At 41.1% G+C, this 22,528-nt stretch overlaps 2 protein-coding genes across 3 annotated transcripts; one reads left to right on the top strand and one right to left on the bottom strand.

Annotated features, from left to right (window-relative positions):
- The first annotated feature begins 461 nt into the window (after positions 1-461).
- On the top strand, positions 462-20,719 carry LOC6622682 (osteocalcin 2). 2 transcript variants are annotated; one of them, XM_032434495.2, is made up of 4 exons: positions 462-1,227; positions 19,366-19,629; positions 19,715-20,129; positions 20,202-20,719. In XM_032434495.2, exons 1-4 carry the CDS (start codon positions 1,207-1,209, stop codon positions 20,228-20,230), a joined length of 729 nt encoding a protein of 242 aa, XP_032290386.1. In that variant the 5' UTR covers positions 462-1,206; the 3' UTR covers positions 20,231-20,719. The 2 variants fall into 2 exon arrangements, with proteins under 2 accessions (XP_032290386.1, XP_002047027.1); XM_002046991.4 differs by lacking the exon at positions 462-1,227 and adding an exon at positions 17,885-18,291.
- nudC (nuclear distribution C, dynein complex regulator) lies at positions 10,388-22,264 on the bottom strand. Its single transcript, XM_002046990.4, has 5 exons — positions 22,060-22,264; positions 21,555-21,838; positions 21,298-21,493; positions 10,681-11,078; positions 10,388-10,617 (listed from the first exon to the last, which is right to left on the bottom strand). The coding sequence occupies exons 1-5, from the start codon at positions 22,132-22,134 to the stop codon at positions 10,566-10,568; spliced, it is 1,005 nt and encodes a 334-aa protein (XP_002047026.1). The 5' UTR covers positions 22,135-22,264; the 3' UTR covers positions 10,388-10,565.
- Positions 22,265-22,528: the final 264 nt, after the last annotated feature.

The raw sequence follows: 22,528 nt of genomic DNA, 5'->3' as shown, positions 1-22,528 counted from the left end.
ATGCATTTCGCAATTACGTTTAAGTCAAACAAAGCCGAAGAAGAAAAGCAAAACGGAAACCCTCGAAGCTGACCTTGCCGGGGCAGCCTGTTGTTCTGCATTGTGAGCTGCTACTGCTACAGTTACTGCTACTGCAGCAGCCACCCACCTGGCGTCTGCTACACTCACTGCCAAAATTATGCACCCACCCAGCTAACAGAGCCCATTTCCACTTGGCCGCAAGCAACAACAAATTTGCTATGTTTGCTTTTTGGCATTAACACAAAGTTAACATCTGTAGTCGAGTCTCTGCGTGTGTGTGTGGGTCTACGCTAGTGCCTGCACATACAGACACAGCAGCAACAACCACAGCAACAACAACAACAACAACAACAACCACAGCATGGGCAACAACAGTGCACGGTAATGTTTAATGCTTTTTAATACTTGAGCCGTCGGGCGGCTGGCGTCTCAGTTAGTCTCAGCACAGCCGCAACGGAGTGTGCACGCGCAGCAGCAGCAGCAGCAGCTAGCCAGTCAGTCATTCAGTCAGTCATTCAGTTGGGCCTTTAGTCAATCAGCCGCAGACAGTTGGCCAGGCAAGCAAACGCATGCGCAAATTTGATCGAGAAAATCCCAACAAGTTTAATCCATCCGGCTGGGTATGCGAAAATTTGTCCAAATTGCTTGCGGCGGCTCAAAGTGTTGCCCAAAACTGTTGCAAGTGCTGCATCCATACGAATTTATAACGGTAACCAGAACAAGTTGCAGCCAAGTCAAAGTTGTTGCTGCTGCCAGTTGATTTCGCAAGGAGCAAAACACATTCAACAATTTATTGCAAGAAACCAAAATAAAAAACAAACTGCGAAAATCAAACAACAACTAAATCGAGTAACGACAAGTGACACACATAAATGACAACAGCAACAACAACAACAACAACAACAACAACGAAAAAAGTGTCCATTTGTGTTTGCCCTTCAAATCAAAATTACAACTAAAGTTTACAAACAGCAACAAAAAACCCAAAAACAAAAACAAAGTTGACAATAAAACTAACAAGAAAAAGTAATAATAAAACATAATAAATAAACACACACCCACAAAATAGCACAAAAAGCGAAAAGACTCAAAAGTGTTCAAAAAGTGACTTTACCCAACTAAACATATATCTCGCCACGTCTATATAAACCTCTTTATATACATATATATATATATTTGACAACGATGGATGCGCCTGCAAAACAGGTAAAAATAAAAAACGCACGCGTCTTAACAAATATTCCAAAATAAATTTGCCAAAAAGTAGCTTTTTGTATTTCTGTTTGACAACTTAACTAGGCTAAGTAACAAAAACAACTGCAACAACAACAACAACAACCACATTAACAGCTGGCATTAAAATGTGCGTGACAAGTTGTTGGACATTATTTTGTAGTTGCCTCCCTGCCACGCCCCGCACCTTTGTGGGCCGGCTCCATAAACTTGTTTACATTTGTTTGTTTTGCTCAGTCTCTCGCACTTTATGAACATCATCATCATTAACGGCATCATCATCCACCTCTGGAGATTTTCGTCACCTGCTGTGGCTGTTTCTCTCCCCGTTGCTTGCATTTGCAGCCGAAGATATTGTAGAGGGTAAAAAAGCAGCAGGCGCGGGGAAAGACAGCTCGCAAATGCATCGCAAATTAGTTATATGTCAATAAATCGCCATGTTAAAATATTTTCTTAAGACAACATTTACATATGAGTTAACATGACAGCGCCCTTCTTTGCGATTCTCAAGAGCTCAATGAAGGGTTTCAAGTGAAGAAAGAGCTAGAGAGAGGGAGAGTGGCTGCACAAATGTGCGTACGATAGCCAGTAAGAAAAGAGCGAGTGAAGGAAGCGACAGCGACCGAAATGAAACTATTTTATGGTGAAAACAACAAGAAGGAGAATAGAGGTGAGAAGCGTGTAGCAGAGAGATCGAATTGACTGCCTGGGCCGTATCTCCAATTCAAACGTTCTTTATAGGCAAAATTGATGTAAGCAAATAAATAATTAGAAACCCGATGCCACTCAAAGCCATGAAAATCGCATAGAAAGGCGAATTGCATTTGAGCAGAAGTAGAGGCAGTCTTAGAGGCATGTCAAATATGAATTTCCCATTTTAATAGTTACATTCTATAGGAAACTAATCAATCGCTCAAATTAAGCTCGTGCACTTTAACGAAAATCCAATTTGATTTTAAGCCTTAAGAACAAGTGCATAATTCGATGGGAGTAAACGAAGCCGCTTTGGGCAACAATTCTATTGGAAATCAAAGCACACCCAAATGTGTTTCGGCCCAAAGTGCAAAATGTATTAAATACACAAAATTGCATTTGATTATTAAAATTGTTGAACAAAAGGCCCCAAAAAAGTGTTTAAGGCTTTGGCGTTCAATGCAAACTTTAATTGCATTCAATTTAATTCTGTTGCTGTTTGATAACCTTGTGCACAATTCACAAGCCGACAAAAAAAAAAAAATAAAAAAAAAAATTATGCGGCCAAAGTAAATGTTAAATGTTGGGCAATTTTCGGTTAGCATTTTTCATAGTGTTTCGAGGCTTTGTTTGATTTTATTGTTGTTGCCGTCTGGCATTTAATAGGCATTCAATTGGTCGTACATAATTATGAATTGTTCAGTTCCTCAATTTGCTGTGACATTTTTTTCTCTTATCGATTGGTTAAGCCATAAAACACAAATTATAATTGTCTCACAGAATTACACGTGCGTCTCCGTATTTGATCGCATTCCCAGACATGTTGATTCGCCCTTCACTTTGCCCAATCAAAAGCAGACGCTTTTTTTTTGCCACTTCGCAATTGACAGACACAACAACACACACTTACACACACACACACACCGCCCACTGGCTCAGCAGATTTTTAAGCGAGAATGTGGAAGCGGCATTGGCAAATGCGGCGTCAATTTGAGAATGCGGCAGCCAACAAAAATCCAATTTGAGAAGCGGCAAAAAAACGAAACGAAACGAAACGAATTATATTAAATAAAAAATTAAACTGTAAGAGATACACAAATAAACATTTTGAAGAGTCTGGCGGGCTCCTTTTTTGTGCAGCTGACATCTGAGTTCGGAACACGAATCTGTCGCTTTTCACTTTCGGAATCCAATTAAAATGTTTATTGCGGGCATAAACAGGCACGAGTTTGTGTCTTAAGTCTTTTGTTTGCATGACAAGTTTAAGGCGTATTGTCGCAAAAAGGAAACAGTTTGTTGCAAACTATATTAATTTCGTTTAGTTTATAGAATATTATGGCAGACATTAAACTAAACTAAGAATCTTTCAGCTTCATTCTGATTCATAGCCAGATTTTAGGAACATGCGGCTTGTCAGTCTTCAATATGCTTATACCTATTAATTGGCCATTAGAACAGGCTTGATAAGCCCAAGCGTTTAACTAAATGCCAAATATATGTAAATTAATTATAATCTTTAAAGTGTTTTCTTCGGCAATGAAACAAAAGCGTGACATTCTCACCTGAGTAAGAGCCATATATTCTGTTCATATCCGCAGGAGCGCGGGCTTCGAGCTATGCATATTTATGAAACGCTTCCACGTGCCGGCCATAAAACACGACAATGAGTCGATATTTACAAATGTGTTGGCAAATGAATTAAACAAATTTAAATTGTTTAAAAATAAAACATATCGAAATGAACCATAATTGGGCTGCCAGCCCGCTGGGCTCTGGTCTGATCCTCAAAATGAGTCAATTTTGTCGGCGAATCAACTTTCATCTTGGGATCAGGCATCAGATTTATTCGCATTCCTTGCAGTTCCTGTGTGTGCACAATGAAGTGTGTGTAAATATTTGAATTGTTCAATTCTCGTTTCTTTTATTAGTATTTTCGCATTTTATTATTGTTTGCAATACACATACTATTTGCCTCGCCAGACATAGCTAAAGTTCAGAGCGTGCGATTCTTTGCATCAATTGTGCTGCGCTGCCAGCGTCCGCATTGACGTCCGCGTCGGCGTCGACTTCGGCGTCAACCACAGCAGCGACGCTGACGGCAACGTCGACTGCTTTTTTAGTTGGCCCCGCACTTGAGTTGAATTATTACACGAGTCTCTCTCGCTCGCTCTCTTCGCTTTGCCTCTCCATGTGCTTTGCTGTTGTTATCGTCACACTTGCTCACACGCCTGCTGCCCCTCTGAGCCGCACCCGCACCCGCCCCCGCCCCCAATCCGGGCCCCCTTTGTTTGTTGTCGCCCCCACCTCATTTGTTTGCCTTTGCTGTTATGAAACGTAATTGTGTCAAGGTCAAATTTACATGAACGCGCTAAGCGCCGGCGACGTTGCCGTCTTTCATAGCGGCATGTCGGTTGGCGAAGAGGGGAAGGGGTTTAGCGGGGATAGGCGACAATTGTCTCTGCCCCTGGCGTGCAGCTCTCAGCTGTTCTGCGATCGCTTCGCAAATAGCTTCAGCCGCGCGCTCTTTTCCACGCTGTTTGCTATGCAAATGTCGAGACAGCGCAACGGAGAGCAGACAAACATACAAACAGGCTGGCAGACAGACAGACAGATAGGCAGACGGGCAGGCGGACAGACGAGCGGTAAAGGTGTCAAAGCAAATAGAAAATTTTTGCTAAGCCAAATAGAAACGAAAGGCAAAAAGTAATTCGATAAAAGCCGCACACCCTGATACACTCTAGTTTATTTATAATAGGATAATTCCCTTCAAAAAACTGCGAGCGAATTGTTCAAACCGTAAACCAAACCATTGACTTCTTTTTTGGCCAAGTTTTTTATCTAGAAGGGATAAATCGTATTCCATATATATTGATTACACTAGCTAGTGTTATGTAACTAACAGGACTTTAGTCACTGTACAACACTGTTAGAATGCGATGACAGCAGCAGCTGTCAACGATTGTGGCTCTGATCTGACTGTACTTCCTGTGAGTTGATTTTGACAGACATCTTTTCACTCTCTTTAAATAATTAATCAATTACTCAAATAATTAAATAATCAAATTCAATTACAACAAAGAAAGCGACTTGAAATCAAATGTAATTACATGTCACATACTCTCACAAACTGTCTGACAAAGCTAATGTAGCCCTTTGTCTCTTAGTAAATGTAAATATTAAACGCTGGAACACCCACAGTATTTACTCGCTAAGTTAGCACATCCATTAAGCTGCGGCTCTTTAAGCCTGGACTATTGTCACCTTTTCACATTTGGGGGCATTTCCCATGTCAAGTTTGCTAACAACTCGTTAATGTCTAGTGTTTGGCTATGAACATGGGTCACATATGCCTCAAACGGGCGCATAAATTGGTTACGAAAGCAAAACCCGTGTTAATTTCAGCTGTTTGATTGAGTTAACTGGCAGTGTATGGGTCCCTATTCAGAGAGTCTAGCTACCTCATCAATTAGCTAATGAATAAACAAAAGCGCTTGCAAATGTTAAACATGAATTAAATTTAGACAATTACACAATAGACAAATGTATTTAGCTGTAGGGTATAATTAATTCCCTGGCGTTAAGGTATTCGGGCGAATTACAAGAGAATTAGTTAAATAAGTTTCCAAACTGGCCAAAGTTGGTTCCCAAAATGAATCAGCAAGAGAATCTTAGAGATATGCAAATCTGTTATATATGAATAACTTCCCCTTTTGCTTAAGATCAATGCATTTAAGAGTTTAGTCGAACTTTTCTTCCGCAAATCTTGCATAACGTCTAATTACACACGTTGACTATTCATTCCATGCGATTTGAGTGCTTCAGACGAACTATGCTCGAACACATTACTAATCGACTCTTCATTAGCATTCATATTTAGATTCATACTCAATCGAAAGCGATGCATCATCAGCCTCATCATCATCATCAGCGGCTCGATTACTCGGCTGCCTTTCACAACATTCTCGTACGATTAACGGGGCAACATAAAGAACAGCAAAACGATTTGTTTATTACTATTTTTGCATTGTTATTAATCGCGGCGATTATCTGGCCAAAAGAATTGCCCGCTGCAAGCCCAATTTTATCCACCACCCACGAGCTTTCCAAATGGCAAACATTTGTCTGCGCCAGAGCTTATCGATAAAATGGCCAAAACAATAACCAACTTTATGTATATATATATATAAAAAAAAAAACAGTCGCCAGCACTCTAAATACCACAAGATTAGTCATAGCTCAGATAAAATGCCACGCCAAAAATGGACAATCACTTGATAAATCTTTCACAGTAGCCAGCCAAGCTCCACGGCAGCTGCCCAAATGCAGCTCAGGCCACGAATCCAGCGGGAATGAGCAGCATATGCAAACTACTTGCCATATGCTCACTTCTGTGCTGGTAGAACAGTTTTTAGAACAGCTTTGAATAGTATTGAATTATTATTATTTGCTTAAAATATTTAAGCATCATGTGAACTGTAATTTTACCAACTGTGCCTAGCTTCTATTTACGTATAACAGTTAAGTATGTTATAATTTTTATGCAGTAGCTGTGCAACTGGGGCTTAGGCCAGCAGAAATGAGCGGCATATGCAAACTACTGCTGTATGCCCACTTATGCTCACTTTGCTGCTGGTAGAACAGTTTTTAGCTATAAATAGTATTAAATAGTAATTATTATAGTTTCAAATGTGAATAGCTTTTACATACATATAACAGTTTAGAGATGTACATACGACTGTTATAATTACTAGACATAAGAAATGTGAGTTATATTTTTATTGTCTTATGAAATAATTTTAAAATAAGCCTAATACCTAATTATTATTAATATTAGAGTTTTTCGCGACTGCACGGAGCTAAGATTTATTAGTTTGTATACCAGTTTGATAGGACTTTCCAATTGTTATAATTCTCCAAGCCCTACCCTTATACGCTGGCAGTACCAAATATGAATTTGTATAACAGTTTCACTTATTTGTCCCCGACGTGTGATTGGTTCAATTATAGTTAGGCTTTCAAGGGAACTTGGTTGATTCTCCCAAAACCTAACTCAACTGATATTTAGTTCATTTTGCTAGCCTGCTTGTTTGTATAACAGTTCAACTGTTAGTAAACGCGCCCAACTAGCGTTGCCAGGCTGGTATTTTCCTGCAGCTAAACACATTAGCATTGCAAATGCATACGGCGATAACCAAAACTAATTGCGAAATTCCTGCAGGCAGTCGAGTCGGCTAAGCGAAGTGAATGCGATTGTCGACAGGCACAGCTGTGTGGGCGACTGCTCAACGAGGTCCGGGAGCACAGTCACCGTCACCGTCGCAGTCACTGTCGCAGCCGGATGTGCATTGGCAAATGCAAATTGACACAGAGTAGAACATTTGGCGGATGGCATTGCAAGCGCAATGCAGTCACAGCCGAGCTGTGACATTAATCTTGAGGCATCTTCGACATGGACGTGCATGCCAATCAAAAGGCAGAAGCACCGGTGGCAGTCACTGACACACCACAGTTCATTGGCGCCGTGACAAGCCCACCAACAGTCGTCGGCATCGGCATCGGCACCCGGCAACAGACACGGCGCAGACAGCGCTCGAGCCTCCCCAGCGGCTTCGGCTTCTTCAGCTCCAGCTTTGCGCCGAACCCGCCCTCGCCACCGTCAACTTAATTTTCCAACGTCTCAATAACAAAGCGGCGGACCGAAACACGCCCAGCACAAAGTGATTCAGACATTGACGGCGACCAAGCTCTGGTTACTCGGTTACAGTTGCAGACTACTTTTTGGGGTTTGTAAAATAAAGTTTATTGTATGGCTTGCTGGTCAGGGCTAACCTTCAAGATGTCAGCCTGATGTTTCCGTTTTACGCAGACCAATTGGATGGCTGATGGCTGCAGACATGATAGAAGCAAAGTTCGTTGCCTAAGTCTTTTGTTTGGGTTCACGGTGTGCGGGCGGGGAGGGCTACCCAGCATGACTCGCGCTTATAAATAAACAACCAAGTCGGTCGACTGTTATAGTTAATGGGCATTAACAAGATTTAATGCTAAAAATAACAAATGAATGGCAATTACGAGAGACCCGACCCAGACGGAGACAGTCTGTGAAATAACCCACGCGACCGCGTACGCCCCACAGCCACATATAAACACCTAAACATATATCGCTTGAATTGATGATGTGGGAAACACTCGAAATAACAAAAAAAATAAAATAAAAGAAACATAGAAGTTATTAGCACAAATAACAAACAAGAACAAGCAAAACCTCAAGCATGACAAAAGGGTAACGAGGCAAGGCAACTCAGAAGGGAGGCGAGGCGGCAGCGGCAACAGCCACTCAACAGTCAAAACCACAGTCTCAGACTCAATCTCAGCCGGCACCCGGATTCGTTATTTATGGCATACGGCGTGTATGAAATTTATATATATTTATTGGGTCTGCCAGCCAGACGCAATTCATCACGTGCGTCATTTAACCGTTCAATCGATATTCAGCTGGGCGTACAACTGTTCTATTTTGGGGCGTGGCGTGTGTGTGTAAAGGAGCCGAAGACCATTTAACGGCATATCATATCTTGCTTGGGCGATCTATCAGTTATTTACATTTACTTGTTTTCAATCAGCTCAGATCGGATCTTGTGATCAAACATGTTTAAATCACTTTTTTTTTTTTTTGTTTGCCTGTTTTAATGGCATTTCTATAGCTTTCTCTCGTGAGCTGCGCCTGGGCTGGTTCAGTAGCATTAACCGGTTGATCGGCTGCTCTCCTAATTGCCAAATTCCCCAAAAAACGGATACTTAACATGAAAGCATCTTGTGCTTTCGAATCTGTAGCGCACCAAAAAGAAAACAACAGCAAAAAAAAAAAAAACAAAAACAATCCGATCCCGAAGCGAAATCTAAAGCAAATCCGGTTGAATCCCGGTACTGTTTGGAGTTTTGGAATTTTTGTGGTTACATGTCTTACTCTCTTGCCTTGGATGGGCCAAGACTCCCGCTGTGCTAAATTTGTCTGAATATAATTAATTTTTCGTTATATTCTTATTATTTTAATTAATTAACTATACGCCCACACACAATCTGGGCACATGTCATGCACAGACGTTGCATTTTTATTTGTGACGCCTCTCCCATCCAAATCTTTTATTTTAATGCGGGAATCCATTTATCAATTAGCGCTTTTTTGCGGCTTGTTGAACACAGATTTTAAACAAAAAATTCTCTTTAATTAATGGGCTATTAAACTAAGACTTTTGCATGTACAACAGCGGGGCGTACATATCAAATGTGGGCTTGGGTCGTGCTCTAAAAATGAACACCGATGCGGAACACTAAGTGGGCAATCGGAAATAGCTTAGCCTTGGCTACGCTCTGAAAGTCTAAATACCTGGTCAAACGCGTGTCATCATTTCGATATAGATACAAAGAAATCTTTGATGTAATCAAAGTTTTTCCACTCCGTAACATTTGCTTAAACCAATTTGCTTGAAACAAACGAGAAAAAAAATGGGCACAGCAGACGATTGCATTTCGCTTGCGTTTTATTTTGCAGCATTTAACATTTTTTTAATGCCGGTTTTTTAATGCATTTTTTATTGTGTGCTGCAATATTAAAGATGGATAAAAGGCTTTTCGCCGCAATGCCACTGTGAACGCTTACGTTAAACGATATTCAAATGCGGCGCAACTGCTTTAAGCCAGTCATCGATTTGTGTAATCGATACTTTGTCTTATCGATACTCATATCTGATGTCGGCTGACGATAGCTGCCGGCATGTGGCGCGTGTCAGCCTTAAGTAACTGCGACCAATGCTTAAGATCGTCCGATTTATCGCTGATAGCAAGACAACAAATTGGGCAGCTAACAACAATAATTTGCTTAACACTTTACAGCTATAAAATATAAAGAACTTAAGCCCCGGCAAAAACCAGGTAAATTTATGGCCAAGCGCTGAAACGGGTTCAACGCGTATTCGAATCGAGGCAATGACCCAGAGAACTACTGAAATACCGGCTGCAGCAGCATCTGGAACTGAGGCTCGCCGAATCCGTGTATGTCTATCCCCTTCGAGCACGTTCTAGTCGATCCATCAACATGGCCTGAGAACTTTATTGGCACTGCGATCTATGATTCGCAGCCATGGCTAGTCAAAAAAAAAAATACAGCGCTGAGAATTGGGCGGGCGGCGAATGGAGATAACAAATTAGCACGAAATTAATTGCATTTAAGCAGCAATAAAAATGAAAAATTACCCTTATCGCACAGTTAAGATCGTGTCGTTTGGGTCGCTCCCAGTTTTGTGAAGTTCTTTATTTAGTTTTTATGTCTTTTTAATTTGTAGCTTTAACCGAGCGGCGACCTGTGATCTATCATAGAAACCTTGTCGCTTTCACTAATCCCCCCCAAAAAGCTGTTAATTAACATATGTTAAAGGCAAGCGGCGATCGTTCAGAATTCGTTTTATTTAACATTTCTAACAAACTGTATTTAATTTATTTGTAAGTGTAGGAAAAATGCAGAAGCACACATGTCAAATGTATGCGTGTGTGTGTATGTGTGTGTGTGTTAGATACTGAAGTTGAGAAAACTTGTGGAATACGAAAGTCATGTAAACTGTATTTTAATTGAACTTGCACTTGGAGAAGTCCATTTCGGGATGCTGTTGCTTGAATCTGCAGAGATATAGGAGATTAATATGATTAATTGATTATACTTCATATACTTGCTCCACATACTTCTCTAGTATATCCTGTTTCTTGCGATCCTCGCTGGTGGGCAGACCCATCTCCTTTTGACGCTGATCGTACATCATTTTCTCGACCATGCTGCGCGTCTCGCCATCCAGATCGGATAGCTTGGATGGCTCTGGATTGATCTTGCGTGTAGATATCTCTGGATCTGTGGTTACCAAACGGCTCCACCAGTTCATGCGATTGATCTTCTCGAGCGTGATCAGCACAGTTTTGCTGTCTTGGAGCACCCAAACCGATTCCTCCTGCTTGACCTCGCCGCAGAGCTCGCCATCGATGATCGGCTCTTGACCTTTGAGGCCCACTTTCAATGACTTCTTGCCAATGCTGACCACAATATCGCGAGCGCGCAAAGCGAATGCCACATTGAAGGGAATCTTCAGCTGCAATTAGAATGTAAATACATATATATATATAAATATATATATAACCAGTTGTTCAAGATGATCAACATCTAATCTCAGCCAGAGCTCTGACTGCAGACTGCGATACCAATTGCCCAACTATTATGAGCACGTAACGGAGGCAAACGTCTCCGGTTCATGTAATTTGTGATTAATGATCAAAGCCCCTTAGACATTCTAGTGGCCACGTAACAAAGTCAACAGAAATAACAATTGTTGATCATGATGATGAGATGATGATGATGATGATGCCCAGTGCTTTGGACAACCTTGGAGCAGCTAATAACAACAACAGCAGCAGCAGCAGCAACAAAAAAGATCTATAAATAAGTCTCACACACTTGGCCAAGGGGCACGTCTTGTATCAGCAGCTGCAATCTGAAAACTGGAGCTGCATTGGTGCCCTTCACCAGGCTGGCCCAAGGACCACATAGCTGGCTGGGGCTTGGTCTGCATTCAACGGGAATTTCGTTTAACTGCCGCAGAGTTCAAGGACGTACAGCGGTTGTTTATAAAGCACATATCGCCAGCCAGATCCGGTTGCACACTGCAGGAGCAGAGCGTGGAATGCCGCTCAACAGGTTGCGCCCTGGGCCTGTGACTGGGCCTACATCTGGGACAGCGGTGGCTAATTGAGTGATGCCTGTCCAAGTTCAAAGCAATTACAGTGCCGTCTAAAACATTGTGCTGACTGCCCATTAATTATGCGCTGGCCAGGCCACATATATTAGCACCTTTTCTATTAACTTTAAGACAAATTAATAATGTGATTTGTGTGAAGAAAAAAAAAAAAAGACAACGACAACAACAGCAGCAGCAGCTACATAATTAAAGCCTAAGTTATTAGACACTCTCTGGCAGCTGAGAACATTGCAATCAATTAGCAACGACAACAACGAGCGACCCACTTGCCACAATCGCATGTGGAGCCGCCGTCGTCGCCGTCGTCGTCACAGTGGCAGTCGCTGTTGGTGTCGACAACTGGCAAACAATGTTAGCGGCTCTTTAATTAAAAATCAGACAAAAGCAACAGCGCCAAGGACGCTTTCGTTCAAGAAGACAAAGTCAGCGGCTGGCGCGGCCACAGACCAACTTCGCGGCACGACAAGATTCGTGCGTGCACATCTACCCATTGAGATCTACGTTTGTGTGTGTGTGTGTGTGTGTGTGGGTAGCCAAGGTGCCGCAACAACAACATGAGTAGCAACAGTAGCAATCACAACGGGCAGGCAACAGCTAGAGATGAGCAAGATTATGAACCGAGCATTCCAGTCATAACTAAAGCATTCCAAGTAGAGCTGAGTGCGTGATTCCAATTAGTACCAGTTAATTTAACTGTAATGTGGTGACGCTTCCACCAACATTAGATAAATTCGTATCGATACTTTGTCATCGCGTAGCCAAACACGCATATCTAACAGCAGCTTCTGCTCAGCACTTGAGCGCACTTTGCAGCAACAACAACAGCGGCAATGTGGAGGTTTCAATAGTATCTTGTCGCCGACACATTTTTGACAAATTGGACTTTAAAATGTGTCAAAACTGAAACTGAAGCGGATGTCAATTGGGATTTTTGAAGCATTGCGACGCGGATGTAAACGAGGCGAACGGCCAAGCGTGGGCGATTTCAATTAGCCAAGAACAACAGGCACTTAACAGGGACTGCAATTAACAGCTGTTAGCAGCAGCTGCTGCTGCTGCTGCACATCGAAATGCCTGTATGTGTGTAATTACGAATCGAAACGGCCACTGATATCGGTTAATGGCCTTTCGGCGTGTGCTGTTATTCGAAAGGGTTTTGTTGTTGTAGCTTTCACAGTGTTGCGAAGGTTATGCAAACAACAATTCTATTCTATGGCTTACAAATAGGAAATTTACACAAATCACAGCGGCGACAACTCTGGGACACACACAAAAGAAGGCGCATTAAATCACGGCAAACAAAATTAAACGCAAACAATGGTTCATGCAAATAGGCGTGCTAAAAGCTAAGAAGCCAGCAGCAACAAAACGCAAACATGTTGCGACAATGAAACTTGATGCCAAAAACATAAATAACAACAACAACAAGAACAACGACATGGGCAATCATTTAGTCGTCAGTCAAAGTTCAAAGCATACGGAAAAGGTGTCGCGCTTGAATTAATTAATAACAGCCGCGATAATGCCAAACCTATGGCACACTTATAGGCAGCCAGAGAGAGTGTGAGAGGGAGCGGGAGCGCGAGAGGGAGCGGGAGAGCAGCAATGAAATCTATCAGACGTTTAGCAGACAGCAAGTCTAACAGTTGCCGATTATGCAAATGTCGGCTGCCTGCATTAATCGATAGTCAGCTAATCGATCATCGATCAGTGTTGTGCACCAGTTTTTCGACTGGCAACCAAATTCGGGCTTGATTTCTACGTTTGGGATTTATTTTTAAAAGTGTTTGGCCATGCAAATGAGCTAAGGTAAAAGAAATTTGAGATTCAAGCGATTTGTTGCAGCTGCCGTTTTTGTCAAGAGATATAGCAAAAACAAAAATAAAATAACGAGAAACAGTTATTGTTGTCGCGCTTTGTTTTGCCCAATTTGCTTAATTCTACGAATTTCGAAAAAAAAAATCAACAACAACAACAACGAAAAACACATTTGATTTTCTTAAATATGTATGTGTGACGTATAATTTATGCTGAAAGAAGCGGCACGGTGCCTGGCACGAAACACCGATCTCCAAACCAGCGTGGAAACAATCAAAAATGCCAAAAAATCAAAAAAAAAAAAAACAATCAAATGAGAAGCCAAAATTCATTTCAAAACTAGCCGGAGAAACACGAGTGAGTGGCCCGACTCTGTGTCGATAACACATTATCAGAAGACAGAGCACACAACAAAAACAAAACATAAAACCTGATACAAAACCAATCGTATGCCATAGTACATATATTGGAGTAGATCGGTGTCGTCGCCACTTGACAGCCAAATCATCAATTGAATGGCTTAAAACTGATTAGAATGGCGACCAAGCTGCAAACTAGTTCTATTGGAATATTACCCAACACTCAAGTGCCCTGTGTGTGCCTGTGTGTGTGTGTGTGTCAATTGAAATTGTTGTGAGCTCCACAGGCTGAGAGTTCGCACAGATCCGGTAGCTGTTAAGACCTCCATAAACGATTCCAATAGATCAGTCACAACAGCTTATTGGCCTACTTGGAGACAAATTAGCATAAGCGTACGCTATTCATAGCTCAGCTGATTGATCGATAGGTCGGGATTACAAATAAAATATGTGCTTGAAAAAGTCCAGCATTTAAACCCAATTAAAAATAGCGTCAACCAGGAACAATAAAAACTACAACAAATTCGCGCGTAAACGGATCTCCGGCTAACAGAAAATAAAAAACTCAATAGACCCAAAAGTTCATTTACCCATTTGAACGACTTTTGGTTATCATTGTTGAAGATCGCTTTGTCTTCAGCTAAGTTAAGTTGACAATTTCAGAGCCGAGGCATTACTTGGAGATATGACTTATGAAAAGAATACAACTAAACGAACTAACTTTATGATCGCCATAAAGGTACGATCGTAAAGGGCGTTTCATTTTTCCTATTATCTTGCCCGTTTTTGCGTAATTAGCTAGAAAAACCCACAAAAGATTTAACAACAACTGACGTCATTTAGAATTTACGCATAGTATTTCCGTTTGCCAGATGACTCAGCTATGGTATGTGCATACTTTTCAGCATCATTGATCGCCGTTTAGCTCGTGTTCATTTTGCCCCAGGGCAAATTTTCTCTTAAGCATTAATATCCGAAATTAGCTACGACAAATGCTGTTATACAGCGAACTACTTGCTAAAGGGTATGCATGACATTGTCGCTGCGTTTGCAACACATAGATTTATACAGTATTGAGTCAGAAATTTATCGAAATGACAAGATGTATTTGCATGTAGGACATTAAATCGATAGTTATTCAAGAAATTGGAAATTTATCGGTTGACATTGGGAAACTGGGCACATTTTATGTTTAAGTAAGGTAAATTGGTAAACCAAAAGGTATTAGAATAATGCGTTTCAGTTTGTTGTGTTCGCAAGAAGCTTTCTATTACTGTTTATACAAAATAAGTTATCGATAACATTAAAATTTGTACACTGGGAACGGGAGCAACCAATTGGAATTCTTTGAGTAGTATGACAGAAAAAAATGGTTGAATTTTTTTTATTCAACAATAGGAATACTATAATACTGCCTTGCAAGAAGTTATCGATCGCTATTTAAGAAGCATACGCAAGTAATCGACATTTCATATCAATACTGAGAAAAGTGCTTTAGTAATCGATCGCTTTTTATCGTTGGATTAAGGAACTCACAGGGAATATCCTATTTATTTTTTATTAGAGATTTAATATTGGCCCCTTGACTTTTTTTTGCTTGGAAGAGCTTTTCGATCGCTATTTAAGAAGCATAACTATTTATGTGTCATCGATCAATAAGGAATTAATCGAATACTCGTCGATATCACAACATTTACACTAGGTGTGCCTTTGGCTTTAGGAAGAGGAAAGAAAAGGTAACTTCTTGATGTTTTTGAATGCGGCACGTGAATACCAAATTACACCAGATATAGAGTATACAAATTTGGAGCCAATGAATTGGTTTTTACTTGATATTAATTTTATATTCTCTGTTTTTGCTTTGACGCATTCTGCGTGTTGGTCTATCGAGCAACAAGCAAAGCTGTGACGCGCATCAATGGTCGCATTGTGTTGTGCGGGTTTCCCCGTCAAATTGTTAAACAAAATTGTCACCAAAAAGGCAGTCATTAAACGATGGCAGCCAAACGAGTGCTTCATGCAAGCTGGTTTTAAAATGCCAGCTCGCATAACACTCGCAGCGCTCTGGCGGACAATCTATGGCCATAAAATGTCTACTCTTCTTCTCTTCTTTTTTTTGCATGCTTAATTTTATGCAAAAGCAATAAAAAAAATAAAAACAGCAACAACAACAACAAATGTCGGCTGTTTGTTTTGGCTCAGCGAGCAGCGAAGAAGCCGCTTGGTGAATGTTGTTGATTTAAGATATTGGCTCTGGGGCTGTGGATTGCTTTGAATTGAATTGGATTGGATTTTGTTGTTCTCGACAATGTGTAGCCAGTGTAGCTGCCAGCTCAAGCGGCTCAGCTCTTAACTCTTAACTCAATTCAATTCAATTCAATTCAATTCATCTCGTCTCAATTCCATTTGGCTAAAGTGGTAGCTGGATTTGTTGATGCTCTGCTCTGCTCTGCTCGGCTCGGCTCGTCTCGACTCTGTTGGTAACTGGCGGTGTCAGCTGAATCTTTTGTCAATTTAGCTGATTAAAACGCACAAATACAAATATAGTCGTGGAGACAGGCATGTTGTGTGGGGGACCACTCACTTGTCTCACTTAAAAGGTGATAACAAGCTGCTTGATCGAGGGGCATATAAACACGTTGCAAATGGATACAAATTGATGATTATTGTTCTTGTTGTCGCAGCGCGCAGCTAAGCAAACAGAATGTGTAACAATCTATTTGCCATAACAATTGGCACAGTGTGACAAAATGGCAAATGTTTATAAACAATTATGGATCCATTAATTGGTTAATGATCTCATGTACATGTCTGATGCAAGCCAAATGATGTGCTGGCAGCTAAGTTGAATATTTTCAACTGAAATTGCAATCAAATGTTTTCACTATTCATTAATAGATCTGCTGCAATCTGGACACAGTACATCAGATTTCTATCCTCAATCAATCTTAGCTCAGCTTTTGTTTTATGTCGACGCATGTTTTATTGTTTTCTGTGCAGATCTCTGACGCTAAATGCTGATATTAGTATGCCAAATAGCTATATCAATGTTCAATAAATACGCTTAAACCAAGTTTGGCGAATCCCAAAATAAAAAAAAACAACCAAATTAATGATACTCAATTTTTGTTGTTTTTTTTTTCTTTTTACGAGAAACTGTGCCAATCAGTCGACCAACAAGAAAAGGGCGTGTTATGCAGCCTTAACAATTATAAAAGCAAAAAAATGTATATATACAATATTTAATCTTTAAGCAACAACAACAACAACCACTCTTCTTCTTCTTCGGCTCTTTTGGAGCCGGATCTGGAAAACCCGCAAACAAGACGCCCACGCTCTGAGCGCCCTTCAGCCCATGTATTGTTGCGCCGTGGGAAGCGTGTCCAAATAAATATAAAAATAAAAGAAGCGATTAACCAACAGCCCATAACACACACACGCTCAATAGAATTGCAGCTCAATTTGCCAATGTACATGCCCCCGGGCTGTAGAGATCGCTGCCTCAGCTTCAACGAGATGTCGTCTATTTTTAGAGAACTCGGCTGCCAAACGAAAGTAGACGAGGCGAGCAGAAGCAGAAGAACAAGAAAAAGAACATCAAAGTGACAGCGCGGCAAATATAAAATCCAAGCCATGCGGCTGACTGGGCGGGGCTTATGGGGCAGGCAGCCCACGCCACAAGCGGCAATTGATCAGAGAAGGTTTCGAGCGTAAATATAGCACAATCAAAGTCTGTTATGGCATGCAAAAATCCGGCAAGAAAGTCGACAGCGAGAACAACAACAGCAAAAAGTTTGCGCATCCAAGCAAAAGCAACCTGCCGACAGCCTTAGCGCTAAAGTTAACGTCAGCGTTAACGTCAACGTGAACGTCAGCAGCGACGCTCGCAGCAGCCACAGCAGCCACCATCACAGCCGTTGCTCTCGGCTGTTAGCTGCTTGGCGCGCGCCGTTTGCTTCAGTTTGATTCTTGACGCCGTTTAGATCGGTTCTGTTTTTGGCGCGTGCTGAACATTTTGAAAGCAAAAAACATTACGAAACATCAGCAAGAAGCACAAACAGCAAACGTCAAAGTCGCCTGGCAATCAAGAAAACAAAAAATATATTAAACAAAAATAAGAAGAATTTGGCAAAACGGTTCAAAACAGCGACTGCTGCAAAAGTGTCACAGTTCGAGTGTTTTGTGCCCAGGCCCAGCAAATCTCTATATATAAAACCCAAGACTGAAAACTGGCCTAGATAAAACCCATATATATATATATATATATTATATTGTGATATTATAAATAAGTTAAAAGTGTGTGTGATAAATACTTAGATAAGCCAAGAACAGTTGCCAAATAAAATACAAAAAAATTATACAGAAAAAGAAACGTAAGTAACAACAGAAATTACAAAAGCTTGCCGTTCAGCTGGGAAACTGGCCGAACGAGTTAAAATTGAAAAAAAAAAGTATACAAAAATTTTGAGCGCTGATAAGACTTCCGCATGCTTAAAATATTTACACAATATGCTTAAATCCAACAAATAAATGAAGCACAACGCAAGCTGCCAATAAATGTGCATGCAAACAAAAGACTTAGGCAACGAACTTGACAATTGTGTGCGTGTGTGTGTGTGCGTGCGTGCGTGCAACAAATTTAGAATTAATTGCAACAATTAAAGCAGCTAAAATAACAACAAATTGTCATTTGCATTTCCAAATGCCCAATAAAATGAGAAAGGCAAAAAATCGAAAACCGAACCAGAGAGGAGTCCCATTAATAACAATAACAATAACAACAATAACAAAAAAACTAGCTGAATAAATAATAGAATACAACGAATCTGCCTTTTTAAACCGTGCCAGGCAAATATCAGACCATAAATATCAAACGGGTTGCTCGCAGACTCGAAAGTTCACTTTTTATGTTCAAACCCAAATGAGAAAAAAATAAGTCAAATATAATAAAATAAGAAAAATGCCTCAGACCGACTTCAAGTCGAGGGTTCGAACTGGGCTCGGAACTGGCCTTAAATGTGACTGCAGAAAATGGCATTTGATAATTAGAGAAAATGGCATTATACAAAATTACAACAATTATTGCATAAGAAATGAGTTGCAGTTGCCAAAACGCAAACGAAAGTTTTAACTAAGATTAAAGATCGAGGATCTAGATTAATTAAGATCTAGGTTCTGGGTTCTAGATTCTCAAAGATCTGTGCTCTAAGCTTGTTTATAAATGATTTGAACCATTGATTACATAAGATCTATAATCTTTTCCATTCTAAGCATAGTTCAAAGTAAAATACAATCAAGTAGACATTTATAGTCAATTTCAACTTATCTAGCCCAGATCTTCTATATTTCTCTATCAATTCATGATCTTCTCTTCTGATTCATTCTTCATCCATTCTAAAAGTTAATACCATCTTATTAATCTATATTTTCCCGCATGCCCCTTGCAGATGCAGGACTATTGGCACATACCACGCGCCTCGCTTGTCTCCTCTAGCAGCTCGGCCATCAGCTCGGCGAGCTCATCAAAATCATCGAATAAATCGAACTCAAATCCTCCAACGCTGGCGCAGCGCAGCAACGTTTCGGATGCGACCAATTCGAATGCGACCAGCGCGGCGGTTACCGCAGCTGCTGCGGCGGCTGTGCTGGCGGCTGCCAAGCGTGGATCACGCTCCTCGCAGGGCTCCAGCGACAGCAACAACAGCACACGGGTGAGTAACCAGAGACTTGACGCCCACATGGAACAACTCTTGACTGACTCATCTTCATCTCTATCTGTCTCTCTCTGCTGTATAGAGCGCCGCTTCCGGCTCACTGCTGCTGACGGCAGCGAATCTGGAGCGGTTCGCGGAGATACACAAGAAACAGGAGCGTCAGCACAAGATGCTGCTGTCGGAGCAGCTGCCCAGCGTGCATGGCCATAGCTCCTCGTCGGCCAACTATAATGCCAATCTGGCACTGGCCAGCCACGACAAGGACGCGGTGATACCCATCGATGCCGATCCCAATCTGCAGTACGTACGAACCAAAGATCTGGACACCGTGTCCATAGCCAGCTCGATGCACTTTACCATGGTCAATGGCGAGCCCGGCGGCGCCAAGAAGCCCAAGCGTGGCCTCTGCGATCGCGGACGCCAGGTGACCGTGCTGATTGTCAGCATGAGCACCATCTTCATGCTGCTCATCATGGGCATGGTCTACGCACTGGAGAGTAAGTATTGCCCATAGATTCCCACCCTTCTCATTATTTCTAACATGCTCTCTTGTCTCTCTACATTTGCAGTGCGTGCCCGCGACATGCCCAAGAGCTAACGCAATTGCGTGCGATATTTCGGTTGGGCGTAAACCCCTTTTCTGTGGCTTCTTAGTTTATTATTTATTTGATTTCCGTGTCAATTATTGTTATGTGCGTCGTCATCGTCTTTTGTGCTAGTTGTTTAAGTTATTTATTATAAAACAAAAAAAAAACAAAATTAGAAAAAGAACAATAATTGTTTGGAGAGTGAAATTTTTGCATGGCCCGCGCGTCATGCTAGTATTAAGCGAATTACAACTAATTAGCCCTAAATTAATGTCAATGTATCACAGCAAAGCCCTGGACAATGAACGATACTGAAGTGAATGCCGTAGTTAAAGCAAAATATACATACATATTTATATACACATAATACGTATATATATGTATAGCAGAAAATATGTTATATGTATTCAGAGACAAGCGAATGTATTCTTTTCTGTTAAACAATTAAGTTATTTAGCCCTGTGATATGTCAAATAAACAGAATTAAAATTGTATGCAAATTGTAAGCAAAACGATGGAAATTCTTTTGGTTTATGACTCATCAGCCCACTAGAGAGTTCAATAACTGAGCTGGACAACCAGACCAGACACACACACAATCAACACCTGCCCGGACGCACCTCACGTTGCCCTAGCAACAACAACAACAACAACAACATAAACTAAAGCCTTGACAACAGCACAAGGAAAAGCTCCACCCTAAACAAAATTTAAGAAAAATGTTCTTTATCCATTCAACATCAATCGCTTTTTATCATATGCTCATTAATCTCACTATTCTCAGATATTCTATATCTCTTTTTGACATTAATTAAATATTCATTAAGTAAATATTAAGCAAAAGTTCATCGCATATCATGAAAAATGAGCATATTTAAGCATTTAAAGATTTTGATTAAAGCCACAACTTTTCAGATTATATAAAAATAGTTGAGTAACTCGTTGAGATCCTTCTGATTTTAAGGGTTGCAGACAAAACCCAGCTACTAAAATACTACTTGGAGCTTAACCAAAAGAATTTTTAGCGTTAATTCAGTTTAGAGATGTACAATATCTATATTTAAGACTTGAAACTCACCTCCACCTCCTGCAGCGTCTGTGTCCACATGTATTTGTCCAGGGTGCAGCCGTTGCCCGCGTTTGGCTTCAATTTGCCAATTTCATCCTTTTCGGTCTCATCCTCGACCTTTTCAATGGGCTTGGAAATGTCTTCATTAGCGGCTGTCACACTCGCCGAGTCGCCGCCGGCGCCATCCAGCAGCTGCTGTCGTTTTCTAACAAAGACAAAGTCAGAGTTTAGTTAAATTTCTTTTGTTAATATTGTGGATAACGCACTTGTCCTCCTCCTCTTTGATGATGGCAGCGGCCTCCTCATCGCTTATATCACATATCTTGTTGTCATCCATTTCCTTTTGGCGCGCCTCGCGCTCGGCACGCTCCTTCTCATCCTTCATACGCTGTGCCGCTTGACGTACTTTGAGTTTCTCCTCGTGGGCGGCCATGGCCAGCTGGGACTCCTTGCGGAACACGTCCAGCAGCAGTTTCTCCCACTCGGCCTGTTTGGCACCTGTATAGAAATCGGTTTTGCGACGCAAGAAGCTGGCCAATGTGTGCAGAAACTAAAAAACAGCATGGAAAAAACGTGGGTTTAGACTCCACTGAGGTTGTTGGTTTTGTTGTGGAAGGAACAAAGCCACATGCTAAGGGAGTTATTAATACTCGAAGTAAAACACAAGCGCGCTTTCCATATGATATGCTATATACGCATTTGGAAAACAAGGGATTCGTACCCAGCGCCATGCTCCTTTGTCCCATGCTTTCGGTTGAGGCAGATACTTACGTCGGGCACGCCGCCACGATGCTTCTCGGCCACGGCAAGCAATACATTGTCGAACTGCGCTTCGTCGGCGGACATTGTTTTTATATAAATAACAAACTCTTGTTACTGTAAATCTACTTTATTTTTGTTAGCTTTCTGGAAATTTCCGAATTGAATTCTGTTCTGAGTTGACTTGTGTGCCGGTGACTGATAGTGTGACCAGCTTGACAATACGCAAGAAATAACTTTTAATCGATAGCAAGGTGCACAACTATTAAGAAATGCATTGCTAAACAGTTTATTGTTTTAAGTGCGCAATTATTAAAGCATAACAATTCAAGTCAGCATATAATTTTATTTAGTTATAAACAAAAACTCATCAAGTACTTTTATTTCAGCCAGTGCTACCATAAAGCTCTCATTTATTATTCATCTATAAGTTCATACGATATTTGCCGATAGTTAAGCTTATCAATCAGCTTTTAATAGG

This window comes from Drosophila virilis, chromosome 3, assembly GCF_030788295.1.
Source record: "Drosophila virilis strain 15010-1051.87 chromosome 3, Dvir_AGI_RSII-ME, whole genome shotgun sequence".
Taxonomy (NCBI): Eukaryota; Metazoa; Arthropoda; class Insecta; order Diptera; family Drosophilidae; genus Drosophila; species Drosophila virilis.
Note: the sequence above shows the minus strand (reverse complement) of the source record. Positions and strands in the feature narration are given on the sequence as shown.